This window comes from Pseudochaenichthys georgianus, unplaced genomic scaffold (assembly GCF_902827115.2).
Source record: "Pseudochaenichthys georgianus unplaced genomic scaffold, fPseGeo1.2 scaffold_410_arrow_ctg1, whole genome shotgun sequence".
NCBI classification, from domain to species: domain Eukaryota; kingdom Metazoa; phylum Chordata; class Actinopteri; order Perciformes; family Channichthyidae; genus Pseudochaenichthys; species Pseudochaenichthys georgianus.
In genome coordinates this window covers 9,077-30,988 of record NW_027262975.1, presented here as the reverse complement: position 1 = coordinate 30,988, position 21,912 = coordinate 9,077, and the positions used below count along the sequence as shown (strand labels likewise).

General features: G+C 43.8%; 1 protein-coding gene across 1 annotated transcript in view; it reads left to right on the top strand.

Moving 5' to 3' along the window:
• Positions 1-12,795, top strand: part of mao (monoamine oxidase) — a 60,722-nt gene extending 47,927 nt beyond the window's left edge. The window contains exons 9-15 of the mRNA XM_034078306.2: positions 3,586-3,682; positions 5,026-5,079; positions 5,172-5,229; positions 5,331-5,428; positions 6,140-6,251; positions 9,191-9,253; positions 9,337-12,795. Of these exons, the coding sequence (XP_033934197.1) occupies positions 3,586-3,682; positions 5,026-5,079; positions 5,172-5,229; positions 5,331-5,428; positions 6,140-6,251; positions 9,191-9,253; positions 9,337-9,492 (638 nt within the window). The 3' untranslated portion in view covers positions 9,493-12,795. The remainder of the gene's footprint in view (positions 1-3,585; positions 3,683-5,025; positions 5,080-5,171; positions 5,230-5,330; positions 5,429-6,139; positions 6,252-9,190; positions 9,254-9,336) is intronic.
• Positions 12,796-21,912: the final 9,117 nt, after the last annotated feature.

Here is a 21,912-nt window from a genome sequence, read left to right as displayed (position 1 = left end):
CTGTTTCGGGCTGGCACTGACCAAGAGAGCTACCGCGGCGTCCCTACGAGCGGCCTGGATGTTAGGCAAAAAGAAAAGGCCTTGTACGGACGCAGAGACGGTCAAAGAGTGTGTGCGTGCATCAATTGAGGAAGAGGTTGCAGATGAGAAAATCAGAAAAAGCGTTATTGACTCAATTAAGAACATTCCGATTTCTGACACGTCAACGTCACGGAGAGTGGAGACGCTTGCATCGGACGCTTTTGAGATTCTCTTGGACAAACTGTGAAAGGCGGAGATTATGTCGCTAGCTATTGATGCACTGACGGCAGCGATGTTGCACAGCTGTGCCTCGATGTTAGATTCTTCGATGGTGAGTGCTTTCGGGAGGATCTATTCCTTTGGATGGACACACGACCGGTGAGGTGATGTTCCACAAAGTGGTTTCGTTGTTCACGGAGCACACGTTGGGATTGGATCGTGTTAACATGCTTGTAACGGATGGGGCCCCTGCGCAGTCGGGCCGAACACAGGGACCGTCCGCTGGGCTGGCAGATGTGGCTCCACAGCTGAGATCGCTGCATGGCCTCGTCCTCCAAAGCCTCCTGTGCGCAAAACTGAGTGGTGAGTTAAAACACACAATGGACTCTGTCATGTTTCCAGCACCGCCTTTTCCGCCAGATGCTGTCAGACATGTCAGCTCAATATAATGATTTGCACAGTGCCATTAGATGGTGAAGCAAAGGAAACGTCTTGAAACGATTTTGTGAACTTAAGGAGGAGATCATTTCCTGTGGGTATTGTCCACAGTAGATGACCATTACATGTATGATCTGTGTGTGTAATGTGTATTTGTAAAGCGCTTTGAGAGTCATTGATAAAGCGCTATAATAAATATAAGGATTATTATTATTATTATTATCATGGCGTTTCTCCGCAATTCAAAACATAAAAAACCCAACGTCTTTCTGTGTCTGATAGAGAACGATGAGTTCTACGCTGCCGTTTGCTTTTTGAGCGACATTTCCCAACATCTGAACCAACTCAATCTGGAGCTGCAGGGCAGAGATAACATGGTCACACGACTTGTGGAGAGACTCCACGCGCTTCCAAAAAAGCTCACACATTTTTTTGCGGATTTATGTCCAGGCAAAATGCTCCATTTCCAACACTGCAGGTTTACAGGTCACCGAGGGGATGACTGGATTTATGGACGCGTTGAAACCCAACTTAGCCGCGAGGTTTGAACATTTCCGTCTCCCGACTGAAGTGATGAGATTTGTGAAGGACCCTTCCTCTGTGAATGTGGAGGGGGAGTTTGCACTGAAGGCAAAGCAGCTGATTGTGGCGTCTTTACAACTCGAACTCATTGACATTCAGTCATCAGATGAAAAGTTCTGGACTCATGACGTCAGCCACGAGACATTCCCTCAAGGGGTCTTGCACTTTTTGTCCTCACAATGTCCGGCTCGACTTACACGTGCGGATCGGCATTCTCACACGTGACTGCCATACAAACTAATAATCGAGCATCCCTCACCGACCAGCATCTGCATCGCTGTATGCGTATTGCCATGACAACGTATACTCCCGACTTCCCTGCTCTTGCTAAATCGAAAAAAAGCCATTTCTCTCATTAGATGGCACATATCTGCCAAGTCGGCTGCATACAGTTATCACTATGTTAATCAAAACAGGTTTGAGTTTTAAAAGGCTGTGTGTGGTAATTAATACAAATAGTTTTTGCTTTTAATTAAGCAATTGATGTGGTATGGCTCACTTGTCTCTATTGTTATACCATAATATGCACTGTTGTTTGTGTTTGGCCCTAAATTGCTATTTTGTGCGAATTATCGTGTAACGGTTCACAGAAGTCACGGTTCGGTTCGTACCTCGGTTTGGGGGTCACGGTTCGGTACAACAAGAAAAAGCAAAAAAAAGTCCCAAATGCGTAATTCCAGGTTTGTTGTTATTTATGTTTGAACAGTAGTGCAAGTTTCAGTTTCAAAATAAGGAACTCTGACATTTTGAATAATTAACTGTATTAAACCGTTAAAAACAAACCACACACACTCAGATGGCCATAGTATCTATAATGGCTGATGTCAAACTAAAAGGTTTCATCAAGCTGTAAAACTAAAAAGGATGTCTTGAAAATATTACATGATAAATAATAAGAAAGTGTTTCAAGTCGTTGAAAACATATGCCAAAAGCTTCCGTTATTTATGTTGGTCTCTCGGCTCTCATGTCTCCTGGCTTCTTAAAAACAGCGGGGATCAGCTGCTGAACTGCTGCTGTCTTTTGGGCTCCGGTGAGTGGCAAATCTGGGTGATCCCTTCTGATGTGATTTAGCATGTTTGGCGTGTGTTTCCATTAGCATACACCGCTATCGAACAACACCGACACACCGTCCTCGTCCGATCCACCACTCGCACACCTCATCGTTATTGTAGTCCACAGGGAACCCGAAATGTTCCCACAGCTGATTTAAAAGAAGCAGGTGGTTCTAGCTCCTGTGTGTTATCTGAAATCACCATACTAGCTTTTCTTCTTCTTGTATTTAGTTCGTTTTGTTGTTGTTTCTTCTTGTTCTTCATTTGTTGTTTAAGGGCGGCTGGCAAACAGCTTTTAGGCGCAATACCGCCCCCTGGATTATAAATAGTGTAGTGGATGCTGCCCTGAAGGACAGACTTTTTTCCCACTCGTAAAAAAAAAAGGCGTATTCGTCGTGTGACTGCATGTGCCGAACCGTGACGTCCGAACCGTGACGGTACGGGACGAATACGGATACCGTTACACCCCTCATTTAATCTAAATCTAATGATGTTGATGGTTATATTAGCTTCACGTGTACTGAGTTCTGAACTTGCCATTTATAAAGGCCTTGGGGCTATGTTTGATTTAATTAAACAAAATATATGCACTCCACTGCTGTTGTAGTCGTTTCATTCCAAACCTTTATTTATGCAGGTGAATCCCAGTGAGGTCATTGATCTCTTTTTCAAGGGCGACCTGCTGTAGTATGTTCTGTATCTGAAGCTCTTAATACGATTGGCCCCTTGCTTTGGATCATGTTCATCAACCGGCCCCCGCTCCAAACTAATTGAATAGCCCTGCTGTAGCTTCTCAAAGGCAACACTGTGTGCTAAGGCCTCCTTCATTCTCACGGAGATCAAGAGGTACATTTTAAGCGATATTCAGGGAGTTGGGTTTGTCGTTTAACATTTGGTTAGTTTTAGAGCATATGACTGTTCCTCTGTTGCATTTTGCTAATTAATTATCTCATATATCATTCCATTCTCATATATCATTCCATTTACTTGTATATCGAGTCTTCGTGCACTATTTATATTCTATTTGTATTTACTTGCACATCTCAAAACATTCTCTTGCACTATTGTATCTGTTGTATTTGTTGTATGTCCTATACATATTCACGTTGCTCTGTTGGAGGAGCCGGTGACTTCAGTTTGTCATGAAGCCTCGAATCTTCAAACTTTCCATTGAAGCTAAAAAGAATGACTGACACAAACAGTCTGCAATATTGTTCCAGGAGAGAGGGAAGGATGCAGTATTTTATATTCCCTCTCCTTGCTCGACACCAGGTTACTGTGGCAGCATGGTGATCGAGGAGGAAGGCGCTCCCATTGGTCTGACGCTGGATGACACGAAGCCTGACGGGAGTGTACCCGCCATCATGGGGTGATTATATTATATTTAATACAATTATCATTATGGAACCTTAGCATTACACCTAATTGTTATACTGTGAGGAAGCTTAGACATGTCGTTCTGTGCAGAAGCAAAGGAGGCACGTTAACAGTCATATTAGTTAGCATGTGTTGGCTGTCAGAAATAGATGTCTGGCAGCAATGCATAGCGGTGATAGTATGATTAAAAGTGCAGATATTTAGAGATAGATAGAATCAATGTCATCAATATAGGTTATGACGAGATGTATTTTAATATTCTGCTGTAAAACTCCAAAATGTGAAAACCACAACATTTGAAGAACACTATTGTCTAAAAACTAATAAAGATTTACTAAGAGCCATTTATTATTTATGTTTTGGGATCCGATCCGTACGCCTGTTGGATTGTTTGTTTTATTTAATTTAAATGCCGGCAAATGTTGCAAGTCGGATCAACTGAACGTTCTAATAAAGCACTTGAATGGATCGATGCAAGGTATTTGGATTTCTTAAAGTTTACGCGAGTCAACACTCACATTTGTGACCTTTGAACTTTCAACCCAGTCTCACGGCATTTCGTGTTAGTCACGAAATTAATCTATTGATTCGTGTTCACCAACACCATTTCGCCATTTCTTTCGTGTCACACAGAATTTTATGTAAATAATAACAAATTAGAAGGAAAAAGAGATTAAAAAAATTCAGATTTCAGAACGATTTTAGAAGCAATGTATTTCTATTGGTGGCGTGTTTCGTGCCTGCACCAAATAATAACAAATTAGAAGGAAAAAATATTTACTTTCCTCGCGGACGGCAAAAAAACTCCGACATTATACAATTTAAAATAAAAGGGTTAGGGTTAGATATTGAGTAAGACCATGTTTTTATGAACCCCACAGCTTCTGGTATTTTAAGACCCGACTGAACAGAAAGACGTGGTGCAGGCACGAAACACACCAATAGAAATACATTGCTTTTAAAATCGTTCTGTGCGACACGAAAAATGTGAAAATCGTGTTGGTGAACACGAATCAATAAGGCAAGGCAAGTTTATTTATATAGCACTTTTCAACACAAGGCAATTCAAAGTGCTTCACAAAAAATGAAAGACATTAAGAAAATGGCATTTAAAATCAGTCAGAAAAAAGAAAAGCTAATAAAATAAACATTAAAATATAGATTAAATTAATTTCGTGACTATAACACGAAATGCCGTGAGACTGGGTTGGTACATTCGACGTAATCGGCCACGACATTTACTTTCAATGAAACACGAAAGAACAGCAATTTCTTTTTACTTCTGCAGGAGCTTTCCTTCTAGTGGACACTGTTTCTCTGTTTCCTCTCCTGCAGATTCATCCTCGCCCGCAAGTGCAGAAAGCTATCAGGGCTGACCAAGGAGGAGAGGTACGTGCACTCACCGGCTGCAGGAAGTGGTTTCCTTTGATAAATAAAGTGTAATGTTTTTCATCCAAAACCGTTTTCTGTTTGTGTTCCAGGCTGAAGAAGATCTGTGAGATCTACTCCAGAGTGCTGGGCTCCGAGGAGGCTCTGCATGTGAGTTTAGATACACACACACACACACACACACACACACACACACACACACAATTAGTAGTTAATTAATACATCAATGAAACCTTTACTCTGTCTGACAGCCGGTGCATTACGAGGAGAAGAACTGGTGTGAAGAGGAATACTCCGGAGGCTGCTACACCGCCTACTTCCCCCCGGGAATCCTTACACAGTTTGGAAAGTAAGTCACACACACACACACACACACACACACACACACACACACACACACACACACACACACACACACACACACACACACACACACACACACACACACACACACACACACACACACACACACACACACACACACACACACACACACACACACACACACACATCACTTCAGGGGACATTACATTGACTTACATGCATAAAATTAATGACTCCCCTTATGGGGACCTCCAATTTGTCCCCATAAGGGAGGCGAGTCCCCACATGTGACTGTGTAAACAGATGTAAGTCCCCACAAGTGTAGTAATGCTAGACACCACACACACACACACACACACACACACACACACACACACACACACACACACACACACACACACACACACACACACACACACACACACACACACACACACACACACACACACACACACACACACACACACACACACACACACACACACACACACACACACACACACACACACACACACACACACACACACAAAATTAAACCCATAGCAACCAAACATTTAAAGATCAGTTTACACAAAACAGAGTGAAGCAGTAATAAAATGTGCGGCTGGTTATATGTGCAGTGGTTGTGGAGTCTCTGAAAACTGCAGGCATTACATACAGGATATGAAGTTTGAATCCACTGGACGTGCTTTCCAGCGGTCTCTCTTGAACCCCTGGTGTCTCTCTCTGTCCGCAGGGTGCTGAGGGAGCCGGTGGGCAGGCTGTATTTCGCAGGAACAGAAACAGCTACAGAGTGGAGTGGATACATGGAGGGGGCGGTGCAGGCGGGAGAGAGAGCCGCCAGAGAGGTCAGAGGTCACCGCAACACACACACACTATTTACAATCAGAATCAGGTGTATCACCAGGTAGGTTAACACATATGAGGAATTTGACTTGGTGTCATGGTGCAGACAGTACATACAAAATTAAAAAACACAGATAGAACTATTTATAGAAAACTATAATAACTTTACAAAATATAAAAAAAATAACACAAAATATAGTAAAATATAGCAGTATTTACATAGAATGGAATTAAATGGAATTAAATATTGAGTAAAATTCGGCAGTAATAAAAAAGAAGAAAAACAGATTAAAGTGGTAAAGTGGAATGTTAGCTTTTTTACTTCAAAACAGAGATTATTTTCTGCAATATCCCAAAATGTCCCAATATAACATTCGACCTAATGCATGTGAAATAAGTACGTATTGGAACATCTTTTCTGGCGTACTAAATAGTATGGAAGTATGGGAATTGAAACACAGGATCTTAGAGCACATTCTGATGGTATACAACAGCGTGAATTAGTCATCTTCCAGCTAAAAAAGCATTCAAATACCGCATTCAAAAACTGAAGAAGTCAGTGTGCATCTAGACCGGGTGACGACAATACCTATTGACGCAGCAACCACTGTAAGTTATATTCTTGTTTAAGGCGCCTTGGGGGACTTCTTGGAGGAATTAGATCATCTCCTCTCACACATCCCTGAAACTGGCCCTCCCGCTGTACTTCTCGGAGACTTCAACCTCCAGACGGGGAAGATAGACGAACTAACATCTCTGTTAACCGCCTTTGCTTTCTCACTGTCTCCGTCTCCTCCAACTCATAAAGCTGGCAGTGTCCTTGATCTCATATTCTCAAGGAACTGCACTACTTCTAACCTCTCTGTAAACCCGCTCCACACATCCGATCACTTCTTCATTTCATTCTCTTTACCCCTTTCCAAACATAACAAACTAATCTCTTCTCATCCTGCACCTGTCCGCTGTAACCTCCGTTCCCTCTCCCCCTCTACCTTTGCCTCCTCGGTGCTCTCAGCCCTCCCTTCCTCTGACTCGTTCCAACTCCTGCCTCCAAACTCTGCTGCGGAAACTCTCCTCTCTACTCTCTCCTCCTCTCTGGACTCTCTCTGTCCTCTCACATCTCGGCAGGCTCGTCAGTCCCCTCCTGCTCCCTGGCTAAATGACGCACTGCGTGCTAATAGAACCGTCCTTCGGGCAGCAGAGCGGAAATGGTGGAAATCCAAACACCGTGACGACCTCCTAACCTATCAGACTCTCCTCTCCTCTTTCTCTGCTTCGATCTCTCAGGCAAAAAGCACTTTCTCTCAAGATAAGATCCAATCTTCCTATTCCAATCCCAAAAAACTATTTTCCATCTTCTCCTCCCTCCTGGACCCCCCCAAAGCCCCTTCCCCCTCCTCCCTCCTGGACCCCCCTCTGGTTTCAAGGCAGGTCACTCCACAGAAACTGCCCTCCTTGCTGTCTCTGAGGAACTGCACACGGCTAAAGCAGCCTCCCTCTCCTCTGTCATCATGGACCTGTCTGCTGCATTCGACACGGTGAACCATCAGATCCTCCTTCACTCTCCAAGAACTTGGAGTTTCAGGCTCTGCACTTTCCCTCCTCACCTCATACCTCAAAGACCGCACCTACAGGGTTACTTGGAGAGGGTCCGAGTCCGACCCTTGTCAATTAACTACAGGGGTCCCTCAGGGCTCTGTTCTTGGTCCTCTCCTCTTCTCCCTGTACACAAACTCGCTCGGATCTGTCATTAGCCCGCATGGTTTTTCATACCACTGCTACGCTGACGACACCCAACTAATTCTGTCCTTTCCCCGCTCAGAGACCCAGGTCGTCGCACGCATCTCTGCTTGTCTAGCTGACATCTCTCAGTGGATGTCCGCTCATCACCTCAAGCTCAACCTTGACAAGACTGAACTGCTTTTCCTTCCGGGAAAAGATTGTCCCTCTCTTGACCTGACAATCAACATTGGCCCCTCTGTTGTTTCCCCGACTCAGACTGCAAGGACTCTGGGTGTGACCCTAGATAACAACCTGTCCTTCACTGCAAACATCGCTGCTACAACCCGCTGCTGCAGATACACGCTCTACAACATCAGGAAGATGCGTCCACAGCTGACCCAGAAAGCGACGCAGCTTCAGGTCCAGGCTCTCGTCATCTCACGCCTAGACTACTGCAACTCCCTCCTGGCTGGTCTACCTGCATGTGCCATCCGACCTCTGCAGCTCATCCAGAATGCAGCGGCTCGTCTGGTCTTCAACCTTCCTACATGTTCCCACACCACGCCGCTCCTCCGCTCCCTCCACTGGCTTCCGGTAACTGCTAGAATCCACTTCAAGACACTGGTACTTGCGTACCATGCTGCGAATGGATCTGGCCCTTCCTACATCCAGGACATGGTTAAACCGTACACCCCAGCACGTGCACTCCGCTCTGCATCAGCCAAACGACTCGCTGCACCCTCGCTGCGAGGGGGACCCACGTTCCCATCAGCAGAAACACGTGGGTTTGCTATCCTGGCTCCAAGATGGTGGAATGAGCTCCCATTGACATCAGGACCGCAGAAAGCTTACACACCTTCCGGACTGAAAACTCATCTCTTTCGACTCCACTTCGAGCGATAGAACTATTAACAAAGCACTTATATACTAATAAAGGACTGGCTTACCTAAAGCCAGTTGAGTAGCACTTGAAATGCTTGGCTCTATGAAACCTGATGTACTTTATGATTCTGTTTTCTTCAAGGTTGTGTCTTCCTGGTCGAATGTACTTATTGTAAGTCGCTTTGGATAAAAGCGTCAGCTCAATGTAATGTAATTATATACACGATACACCTGAACATCTGCAGGAGAGGACTCTTTAAAGTAGAGACACTACATACTGATATACACCTGAACATCAGCTGGAGAGGACTCACCCACACCCAATATTCTGTTGCAGGTCCTGTGTGTAATGAAGAAAATCGACAAGAGTCAGATCTGGCAGACGGAGCCTCAGTCTGTGGTGAGAGGAATCTCTATGAACCTATTTAAATAAAACTCAAATATATGCAACCTTAACATCGTCTCTTCTTTTCCCTTCAACAGGAAGTGCCAGCAATCCCGTTTGTCACCACTTTCTGGGAGAGAAACCTGCCTTCAGTCGGCGGTCTCTTGAAATGTATGGGAGTTTCCGCCTTCCTTTCTGTGGCCACTGTCTCCGGCCTGGTGATCTACAAAAAGGGTCTCCTTCCCCGGAGTTAAACCACAACAGACTCTTTACTGCACTACTTTATGTCCCAATCTGCAGAGTAGTGAGCTGTATCGAGTAAAAAATCACTAACGCACCGTCAATTGTTTGAATCCACGTCTGAGGTCCAGATGTGAAACCAATGAAGGAAAGAATCATAAAAAGTATACAGAATATATGTAAATCACTATTAACAGTACACACATTGCCAATGACATTCAGTCTTACTTACATGTGAGTTTATCGACTAATTATGCTTTCTGTGTGTGTGTGAGGTGTGTGTGAGAGGTGTGTGTGTGTGTGTGTCTTAATTACCTGATTTTAGGTGCTAATTTATTCTGGCCGAGCAGCTGTAGCTCCTGATGAGATGCCCGCTGCAGAATCACAGAGCAGGTTTTAAGGATAAGGCTGTTGGGATGCTAGCTGCTTGTTGTCAATAAATCCCATGAAAATACTTTGAGTTAATTACGTTACTTAAGGTAAATTAAAATACCTGAACACCTGAAAATGAGCATAATTGGGCCCTTTAAGGCCTGCAAGATCCTACACTCATTTTAAATGAATCTCTTAAGATATGACTCACAAAATCACCAGTCATTAATTCTCAGTATGCATGGGATTTGTTGTCAATTAAAAAAAAGCAGAATAAAAAATGCATAATAAGCCTTATCCTGTTATTAAAATGTGTATTTAGTGGTGATGTCGTGCTACTATGCTGCTCTGTTATCTTTTAGTAAATGTAATGAAAGCATTCGAATGTATTTTCTTCAGACTAATAACTCTTTGTCGCTGCGTTTTGATTTAGAGATATATATGTATTTCTATACAAAAGTAGTGCGGTAGCTAACCAAAAACACTATTAATACACATTTCATGCTTTTCAATCCCACAAAATCTACTTTATGATTAACGTTTTGATGCATCAAAGCAGGGGTGTCAAACTCAAGGCCCGGGGGCCAAATCCGGCCCGCGACTTCATTTCATGTGGCCCGCAAGAGCTCTGAAAGAATGTAATATGTTTATTATACGGTTATAGGCCGATTAACAGAAGCACGATATCCATAAACTACATGTCCCACAATGCATCTGAAATTTGACTTTTTTTTTCAGAATTTGGCTTTTCTTTTAAAATAATTTTGTGACGTTCTCACTGAAGAGACTTGCACTTATTTGCCCGAGACTTCTGCTTTCAGACGTAGTTATTTATGAAGTTTTTACCCTATCCGATAATAATCCAATGCAGAGGCAATAAAGTCATTACATTATTTTATATATTAAATATTTATATATGTATGTTTATATAGTCTTAAAGTTACAACCGGCCCTTTGAGTGCAGCCATAATGCTGAAGTGGCCCGCGATGAAATTGAGTTTGACTCCCCTGCATTAAAGAGTGCAGAAAATCGCCTCTTTTTGAGATAAACCTCAGAAAACAGATGAATAGATGACGCATTATTCCCAGAAACAACACACGGACATAAGCCGCGTTCACACTGCGGTACTTTTCCCACAAAGGTTCATGCGAACTTAGTTCATGCGAACTCTTTAGTTCGCATGAACTAAGTACAGATCGCGTTCACATCAGAAAAAGTCCCTGAGGGAGGATTAGGCAAATGAAGCCGCTGACGTCACTTCTTCTTCTTCTGCTTTGGGTTTACTGGCAGGCCGCAACCCACTTCACGGCGTATACTGCCGCCCAAAGTCCCCGGCCGGAAGTCCCCGGAGTTGGGGAAGGCTTCAGTAGAAGCTGCTGGGACTCCCAGCAGCTTCTACTGAAGCCTTCCGAGTAAATCGCCAGAACGCCGACACCTCCTCATCTCCACCGCTCCCATGTTTTATTTTGTGTTGCCATAAGTTAGTCTCTCTGCGTTTCTGCGCTGGGCTAATGCTAATGCTAATAATGCTAATGTGAGGATAATAAAATGGCGGCTTCACAAAACTTTTTGGGAGTTTTACGGGGCGTGGTTTGCAATTCGCCCAGCCAATCAGGAATATAGCTCTTTTCTCACAAAAGAGCCGCTCGAAAGTCCCTGCTCTCTAGCAGGGACTTTCGAGGGGGTAAAAAGGTTCGCATGAACTACTTTTAGTACCGGCTCTTTTTGGTGTGAACGCGAGCATGAACTAAGTTCGCATGAACCTTTGTGGGAAAAGTACCGCAGTGTGAACGCGGCTATAGAGAGAAGTAAACCCTAATTCCCAGTAGAGAAACACAGCTGCCTACTCGCAGGAAATATTCATTTTTGGCCTTCAATCCATGATGAGCTTTTAGAAATCATCAGAGTAGGAGGCTTTTTCTTATCTCATAATGGGAATCTGATTTTGAAGCGAGATGATATATGATTTTTCTGGTCAAGGGTGTTGAATCATCCTGTTTTTGTCCCAAAGACGGGTGTGTGTGTGTGAGTATAGTTATCTGTCGTGCCTTAATGGTAGTGTTTTGTGTCATTTCTCTCTCTCAAGTGCCTGTGTGACTGTGACACCCCTCTGAATAAGTCAAAAAACCCGGAAATGACTCAGCATTTTAGCACTTCCTGCTTCCCTGGTCTGAAAGTCAATGGTTTTCTGAATGAGTTTTTGGTTATTAGCCTGAAACAGGTCTGGGGTTAACATAAACTGAAGAGATTTTTATTCTACGACTTCATTAAATAACCCACTGGTGAATTTAAGAACAGCCGGACATTAGCCGCCGTTAGCTTAGCATTGCAAGTCATGTCATAGTTCCTTTAAAGCGGTAAGTAGGCTTTTTACTTAAGAAATCATACATTTGTGTTAATATGTGTAGATTATCCCACTGATAAGAGATTATTCTCTGCAATAATCCAAAAATATATTTAAAAAATCATTATCTTTTTCTCGAAGGAACCAGACAGATGCTAACTTTTCAAAACTATGGAAATCCTCCCCACGATCAAACTGCTTATCTCCAATAAAGCCGTGTGTGTGTGTGTGTGTGTGTGTGTGTGTGTGTGTGTGTGTTGTGATCGCAGTGATTTACTATCTGTCTCCCTCGTTGTGTGATATCTCTATCTGCTGAATGACCTTCCCTTTCTATCAGCTCATGCACTGGTTTGAGTCACGTTTAGACCACAGCTCATATTTTAAGCATTTTCTGGAAGGTGTTTTTCTGACTTCAGTGAACGAACAAAGCCAGCACACACACTCCATCCTGCAGAAACACACATTATCCAACCCTCCATCTGTGTTTCCCTGAGACTCTTCCTGTGACAGTTCTTCGATGTCTTTAATTCCTCAAACAAAGCTGGTGATACTTCAACAGAAAAAAATGTGAAATAAATATTTTATTCGTCTTAAAATCGACCTTGTGTGTCTTTTTGTGTATTTTTCTCAAGCGTGAGTTCATACCTGAGTATTTTTGATTGTTTTTTTGTATATTTTCTGTGTGTGTTTTCGTGCATTAAACTGTGTGTGTGTGTGTGTGTGTGTGTGTGTGTGTGTGTGTGTGTGTGTGTGTGTGTGTGTGTGTGTGTGTGTGTGTGTGTGTGTGTGTGTGTGTGTGTGTGTGTGTGTGTGTGTGTGTGTGTGTGTGTGTGTGTGTGTGTGTGTGTGTGTGTGTGTGAAAAATAAATAATAACATTTATATAAAAACAGGAAGATAGAATATAAATGAATGTGAAATAAAAAGATACAACAAAAAAAATGTATTTAAACAAAAGACCTCAAAGTGAAATATCTAAAAGAAATGAATATAGTATACAAATATTTATATTCACATAAGAAGGTTCCAGACCCAGTTCTGGTCCCAGCAGCCATGGTTCCGGCCCCTCCTCCAGTCCCTCCTCCAGTCCCTCCTCCAGTCCCTCCTCTAGGTCCCTCCTCCAGTCCCTCCTCTCTCCTCCAGTCCCTCCTCCAGTCCCTCCTCTAGTCCCTTCTCTAGTCCCTCCTCTAGTCCCTCCTAAATTCCCTTCTGGTCCCAGCAGCCATAGTTCCAGACCCAGTTTTGGCCCAAGCAGCTATGGTTCTGGCCCCAGCGGGCCATGGTTTCCGGCCCCAGCAGCCATGGTTCCAGCCCCGGTTCTGGTCCCAGCAGCCATAGTCCCCTCTCCTCCAGTCCCTCCTCTAGTCCCTCCTCTGGCCCCAGTGGCCATGGTTCCGGCCCCAGTTCTGGCCCCAGCAGCCATGGTTCCAGCCCCGGTTCTGGTCCCAGCAGCCCTAGTCCCCTCTCCTCCAGTCCCTCCTCTAGTCCCTCCTCCAGTCCCTCCTCCAGTCCCTTCTAGTCCCTCATCCCTCCTCTAGCCCCTCCTCTAGTCCCTCCTCCAGTCCCTTCTCTAGCCCCTCCTCCAGTCCCTCCTCTAGCCCCTCCTCTAGTCCCTCCTCCAGTCACTCCTCTAGTCCCTCCTCCAGTCCCTCCTCCAGTCCCTCCTCTAGCCCCTCCTCTAGTCCCTCCTCCAGTCCCAACTCTAGTCCCTCCTCCAGTCCCTCCTCTAGTCCCTCCTCTAGCCCCTCCTCTAGCCCCAACTCTAGTCCCTCCTCAAGTTCCTCCTCCAGTCCCAACTCCAGTCCCTCCTCCAGTCCCTCCTCCAGTCCCTCCTCCAGTCCCTCCTCCAGTCCCTCCTCCAGTCCCTCCTCTAGTCCCTTCTCTAGTCCCTCCTCTAGTCCCTCCTCCAGTCCCTCCTCTAGTCCCTCCTCCAGTCCCTCCTCTAGTCCCTCCTCTAGTCCCTCCTCCAGTCCCTCCTCTAGTCCCTTCTCTAGTCCCTCCTCTAGACCCTCCTCCAGTCCCTCCTCTAGTCCCTTCTCCAGTCCCTCCTCTAGTCCCTTCTCCAGTCCCTCCTCTAGTCCCTCCTCAAGTCCTTGTCCCTACTCAATTCCATTCTGCTTTGTGCGTTGTTTTTGGTAATGATGTCAGAGAAGAATGATTGTCGTGCGTTTTTCAATTCCAAATGATAAAGGCCAAGTCTCTCTTTATAGATTTCAAAGTGAACCTGGAGATTTGTTTTTCGCCACCTGCGTTCAGCTTTTTGACATTCTCTTTTTTCTGTTTTCACGGTCATGGCCTTTCTCCATGGAGATATTTTCTTCCCAGTCACTTCCTTTACCTTAATTGGAGCAATGGCATCTATAACATTTTAAATGTTTGAATTAAAATGATCTACTAGCTCATTTACTGAGATGTTAGCAGGGGCAAGTGTGGAAGAAAGATTAGAGTAAACATTTCCCTAGTGTTTTCAGCTAAATATCGCTTTGTGGTTACCTCTTTTTGAACACTTGTGTGAACAGAAATAGAGCTCTCAAAGAAAACACAGGAATGGTCAGAGAGGGCAACATCAGTCACCACAACCTCAGAGATATTCAGACCCTTTGAGATCATTAAGTCCAGAGTGTGCCCCTTATTGTGCGTGGGCTCCGTCACATGCTGAGTCAGTCCATAGCTATCAAGAACACAAACCAGTTCTTTAGCCCCTCTGTCCTGGGGGTTGTCAACATGCATGTTAAAATCACCAACAATGACTAGACGGTCAAAGTCAATACACACTATAGACAGCAGTTCGGTAAAGTCATCACAAAGCTTGCACAGTATTTGGGTGGTCTACAGATATTTAGGAACAGAGCTCGAGAGGAGCATTTCAGCTGAAGGGCCACATATTCAAAAGAATCAAAGTTTCCATACGATGTCTTCCTGCATTGAATGGAGTCATTGAACAGAATAGCAACTCCACCCCCTCTCTTATGCATTCTTTCCTGACTCATGAAACTAAAGTTGGGAGGGGTTGATTCGATAAGAACAGCTGCACTGTTATTTTGTTCAATCCAAGTTTCTGTTAAAAACATAAAATCGAGATTGTGCTCAGTGATAAAATCATTGATTAAAAATGTTTTTCCGGCCAAAGACCTGACATTTAATAAAGCTAGTTTAAGTTTGTTAAACACACTATCAGTCAGGTTTTTTGTAACAAGCTGTGACTGACATGGAATCACTGCTAAATTAGATAAACTCACACAAACGTTTGAGCGCTTCCTGTATCTAAGATGATTCACCGCTCTTAATCTATTACCTATCAACACAGATATCGGCAAAGCTACTGGCAGGCAGGGCCCCGGCATGTCCTGGAAAGAGTTGAGAGTGCCATACGCCCTTGAGCCTGGACCCAGCACATATCAGTTTGCAGCGCTTTGTACACACACATCCCTATCAGGCTTTGAAGGGGAGGGAGGACCCACCACCCTCTCATCATAGGAGGGCAGGGTGAGGGCGACACTGTAGGAAGGGCGGTTTGGAAATCGGCTTCCATCTTCCTTGTATTGTTTTGGTTTGGATGATTGTGGTAGGCATGGTGATGAAGCCGGGGGAGATGGTGCGCGTCTCTGCGTCGGTGATTTTGGTGGGCGTCGTTGAGGGGCGGGGGTAAAGGACATGCTGCCAACCCTGCGTGTCGCCTTCATGCGGTCATCGAACTCCAGGGGGGTGGGCGAGGGTGAAAGGGTGAGCGGAGAGTAGAGAGAGCTGGGGGATGAATGAAGAGTATCCTCAAAGGCGTTGACAGGGGGGTGACGGGCGGTGGAGACTCCTCCGGGTGTCTCATAGGTCTCCCATAATCAGAACATTCCTCAGGCGGGTGCAGTGATACTTCTTCAGGGTTTTCTGCGCGATGTGTCTTTCTCCTGTTTTGATTCCTCTTGCCGCTTGTCCTTGGCAGAGGGAACAGATTGATGACGCAGGCAGTTGAATATGTTAGAGATAAACAATTTCACTCCTGACTTGTTCAGGCAAACTCCATTTGCCTTGAAAAGATGTCTGCGATCCCAGAAAAAGTCGGTCAATAAAATGGACAGAATGGTCAGTACAGACAGTTGAAAGCCAGGTGTTCAGTGCAAACAGTCTGCTGAATCTCTCCACTCCTCTTCTGACTGGCGGTAGAGGGCCACTGATGAACACCTCTGCATTTAGAGAGCTGGCAGTTTCCAACAGACATTTAAAGTCTTCTTTCAGCACTTCTGACTCTTGTTTCACAACATCATTTGTTCCAATGTGTAGTACCACATTCTCACAGTCGGATGTTCAGCCCAATATGCAGGATCTTCTCAGCCAAGTCAGAGACCGCATCCTTGGGAAAACAGAGTACTTTGGTGTTGTTCTTACTACACAGACCTTTTACATCTCTTACAGCAGAGTCACCCACAATCAGAGTTTCAGGCCCAGTCGTCAGCTTTCCCTCTAGCCTCTTACTTTTAGAGTAGCTATTGGTCCTTACCCTGCCGTGTGAAGAGGACAGGTTATCCAGGTCATCAGAAAGAGAGCTCCAGTTCTCGGTCAGCGGAGTGACTATATATACACAAAGACAGAACAGGACACTCACCGAAGACCACGTCAATACACAAGACGAACCGACACTGAACACAGGAAGAGACTAAATACAGGGAGGGGTAATCACGAGACGAGAAGCAGCCGGGCAGGGGAGGAGAAACACAAGGGCCACAGGTGAACACAATCAGACAACTAGACACACCAGGGAAACTAACGACAGGGGAAAACACAGGGAGAAGGACCAGACGATAACCCAGAGGAAAACATGACGGGGAGAACATCAACACACCCAAACCAAGACATACAACACGTGACATAACACAATATTGGATGATAGTCCTTATTTTTGAGTGTTTTGGACACCATGAACGGTCCAATCCAATCCAACTTTATTCATATAGCACTTTGAAAACCTTCAGACCAAAGTGCTGTACAGAGAGATAAGCTCACACAACATAATATAAATACAAGATACAAACACAAAACAAACCAGAATAAACGTAATAATTAAAAAATAAATAACAGCCGTATAATAAAAACAATGGACCACTGAAAGCAGATAAAAGCAACACTCGACTTGTTTCCGAATGCCAAGGAGAAGAGGGGGGTTTAAGACGGGATTTAAAAGCAGTGTCTGATGAGCGAGGGCAGGTCGTTCCACAGGTTAGGGGCACGACCGGTAACAGCTTTCGAAACAACACAAGGGTTAACAAGACAGTGTGCTTTCAGGGAAGCAACCTCTGCTAGTGACACCAGGAATCACAATAGTACTATGTTGTTATTGTTGAGATATTAAACCCACCCTAAAGGGGCGGACAGCGCTTTGAGAAAAGACTGCTGAGAGAAACAATGTTCTAACAGCGTCTATTTACTTCAATCAAAGGAACCGAGTCAGTCTGCACATCACTACTCAGGAACTACACACCACCCGTGTTCATGAAATCAAGTGTTCTAACAAGACAGTGTGCTTTCCAAGGAAGCCTCACCAGGATCAGAGTATTATACACTGTTATTGCTGCAACGAGAATACATCCACCCTGATAGCTCGGTATTACCATGCCGTTCTAACTGATGCAGGACTCGCATGCATGATGTAAGCAGCCTTACATCGCCTGACAGCTGCTCAGAGCACAACAACATATGCTGCAGCAGACGCGCATGAATCACAGCAGCACAGCGACTCTAATTCAGACACATTACAAACAAGCATTTAGAAAGACTTCCACATGCAACCCGTAATAATCCACGACCCCCCTCCCGCCTGAACGTTATGTAACACAAAGTATGCTGTGGCTGATTAGCTGTTACTTAACAGGCTGAGATACAGCGGTGCACGCCGGGTGTGTGTGTGTGCGTGTGTGTGCGTGTGTGTGTGTGTGTGCGTGCGTGCGTGTGTGTGTGTGTGCCCTGCAGAGAGAGAGGACGTTTTTGTCATTTTGCACCAACCTGATATTCCTCCGCCGACCACCACCACGTCATAGGTGTTGCTGGCTGGTGCCGTGTGTGTGTCTGAGTGTGAGTGTGAGTGTGTGTCTGAGCAGGACCACCCCTCTTACTCTAACTTATTTTTGTATCACATTATCCAAATATATTTACTATACTTATGCATTTATGTACATTATTACTACATTGTTTGTTATGCGAGTTAATTGAAGCCTCATGCACTATACTTCTCTTTGCACTTCCTGGTTGGATGCAAAGTGCATGTATTTGTCCAATGATAATAAAGTTGATCTAGTATCGAAGTTAGATTTCCAACAATGCTTCAAGATCAGATCCCGTTTTAACAGACTGACCACCAGGGGGCGACAGACACTAAAGAATGAGCAGCCGGACCATCAGGAGGAGAACGTGAGACTTACAAGCTTCACAGCAGAAGAGTTCTTTACAGAATATCCACCAGCTACCCTGCAGTCTACAAAGTACTTCAGACTAGCTGCACCTTCACCAGCTTTGAGAACACTTTCATGATCAATCATTATAAAACATATCATAGATATTATTCTGAAATGGACCAATCTGCTCAACGACTACTTTCACTGTCTTTCACTATATTTAGATGAGAATACTTTCTACTTTCACTTGAGGAACATTTTGAATGCAGGACTTTTACTAACAGAGTATTCCTACACTCTGGTACTTCTCCTTTTACTCAAGTACAAGACCTGAGTACTTCTACTTTTACTCAAGAACAAGATCTGAGTACTTCTACTTTTACTCAAGTACAAGATCTGAGTACTTCTACTTTTACTCAAGAACAAGATCTGAGTACTTCTACTTTTACTCAAGTACAAGATCTGAGTACTTCTACTTTTACTCAAGTGCAAGATCTGAGTACTTCTACTTTTACTCAAGTACAAGATCTGAGTACTTCTACTTTTACTCAAGTACAAGGTCTGAGTACTTCTACGTTTACTCAAGTACTAGATCTGAGTACTTCTATTTTTACTCAAGTACAAGATCTGAGTACTTCTACTTTTATACAAGTACAAGATCTGAGTACTTCTACTTTTACTCAAGATCTGAGTACTTCTACTTTTACTCAAGTACAAGATCTGAGTACTTCTGCTTTTACTCAAGTACAAGATCTGAGTACTTCTGCTTTTACTCAAGTACAAGACCTGAGTACTTCTACTTTTACTCAAGTACAATACCTGAGTACTTCTACTTTTACTCAAGTACAATACCTGAGTACTTCTACTTTTACTCAAGTACAAGATCTGAGTACTTCTACTTTTACTCAAGTACAATACCTGAGTACTTCTACTTTTACTCAAGTACAAGACCTGAGTACTTCTCCTACCTCTGGAAACTGGTGACTACTGGAGTAAAAAATATGTTGTGGAGTAAAAACTCAAATATATTTGGCTCCAAAAAGTAGCCTAACGTTTCTCAAAATTCCACTTAATCAGTGTATTTAAGTAAATGTACTTAGTTACTTTCCACCACTGATAAATGTAACCACATAAATACAGATTTTAGTTTTGAAATGAGGAACATAAGAGTGTTTTAGGCAAGTTTCCAACAACTCAAAAGTCCTCCAGTAAAGTAAAACAAAAAAATGATTGACTCAACTATGAAGTACATCAAATTGCACATAAAGTGGACCTATCATGCTATATTTGACCAATATATTGTAGGGCCATACCTATATAAAGTATATAAAGATAGTTTTTTTTTCAAAATACCAAACAGATACTGCATTTTAGTCATGCCTCATTTCACTCTATTTGCTCTTTCCAGCCCTGTTTTTGCAGGCGCTGATTCTGTGACGTAGCTTTAGTGCACATGAGCTGCAGCTGACCACGCCCCCTGCTCTGATCAGCTGCTGGGCTGCAGCGGGAGAAGAGTGGGAGGAAAAGAGATCTCCGTCCTCCGTGTTTTATTCTTATGATTATATAGAGTCGTTATTCATTTGTTTTGAAGCTCAATAAATAACAAAGAAGAACTTTGACCGGCACTTTTCTTAGATTTAAACTTTAACGGAAATGTTCAGGGCCGTATCCAGGATTTCCCAAATACCGAGGTCCAAACCCCCCGAGATTTTTGGGATTTTCATGATCTAGTTAGGTGCTTTTTAAGTCCTGTGGGGGGTCACAAATTGGATAATATATTGATTTCAAACCATGTCAGTGAGCCGACAATGTCATCGTAAATTATTTTTGAAAGTGTAATTGTAAGGAAGTGCAGTTTTCCCTCCTTCTGTTTCTCTTTTTGTTTCATGTTTGTTTGTATCTGTCTGTCTTCCTGGCTGGGCGTGGCTGACCTACTTTCAGTTCCCATCAATTCACCTCCGCAGCTGCTACTCATCTTCCTGATTATCCACTCACCCACAGCTGCTTAAGTACCCGGCTTCCTCATCCAGTATGCACCAGTTCGTCGTCAAAGATACACTGAATCCGTCTACTGCTCTGCCTGCCACGTCCAGCCAACACCACCTCGTCAGCGAACCTCGCATTATCTTCACTACCAGCTCCAGCCTGCTCACTCTATTGAACTCTGATTCCCGGCTCATCTCACCCGTGTTCCGCTGCGAATCTCCGAACCCCGGCTCCAGCCTGCTCTCTCCGACATCCTCCGGATCTTCAACGACGGACCTCCACTCCCCCCCGTAGTTATTCCCAGATCCGGATTAGTAATTCCACATCAGTATTGTTTGAGTTTTGAGTTGGAAATTAAATTATTTTTGCTTCCATACTCACGTCTCCTCCCTTCCGTGTTTGTGTTGAGGGTTCAGCCTGTAAGCGCTCGTTGAGCTTAACAGTAATACATCATGAGAATCAGTTGATTGTTAGTATTGATGATCTGCACATGCAGAAGAGGCTAACATGATCACAACACATTGTAACATTCACTTTCCATGTCTCTCTCCTTTCCGTAACCTGCAGCCTCTCTTCCATCTCCTTGAGTCTCTCTGTCTTCTTCCTGTTCATTACTCTCTCTGTCCTCTACGCTTTCTCTTTGTTCAGTCTCTCCCTCCTTGTTCACTGTTTGCTCCTCCTCACTTGTCGTCTCCTCACTTGTCTCCTCCTCACTTGTCTCCTCATCACTTGTCGCTCCTGCCAGTGAATTACAAGCAATTTAGTTCATTTCACTTGTTTGTTTGCATTATTTTTTTTATTTAAATCAGTGGTATGATTCTCAAAAGAGAACAAAGATGTAAGCAAATTGTGTTTTATACAATTGTATGTTATTATGACTGCAATAGATGTGTTGTTTTACAATTATGCCTATTGTAAATGAAGACTATTTTTATAGATAGATGGAGTTATTAAGCCTACATTCTTTTGTGTGACTGCAGTCTCTCTCTCTCTCTCTCTCTCTCTCTCTCTCTCTCTCTCTCTCTCTCTCTCTCTCTCTCTCTCTCTCTCTCTCTCTCTCTCTCTCTCTCTCTCTCTCTCTCTCTCTCTCTCTCTCTCTCTCTCTCTCTCTCTCCAAAGCTGAGCTTCGACTGACGTAATCTTTTCATTATATCTGAGTCAGTGTAAAAAGAAAACAACACAATGTTATATCTCCAATGTTTTACTCAAATTGAAATAAAAGAAAAGCATTACAACGTTTGTTAAAAGGTAATCCTTCTAACATTGGGTGAATGTAATTAACTGTAGCTCTCTAGCTAGTTTATTCACGCAATGTAAACCAAAGTATAGCCTATAGCTGGAATATCAGTTAGT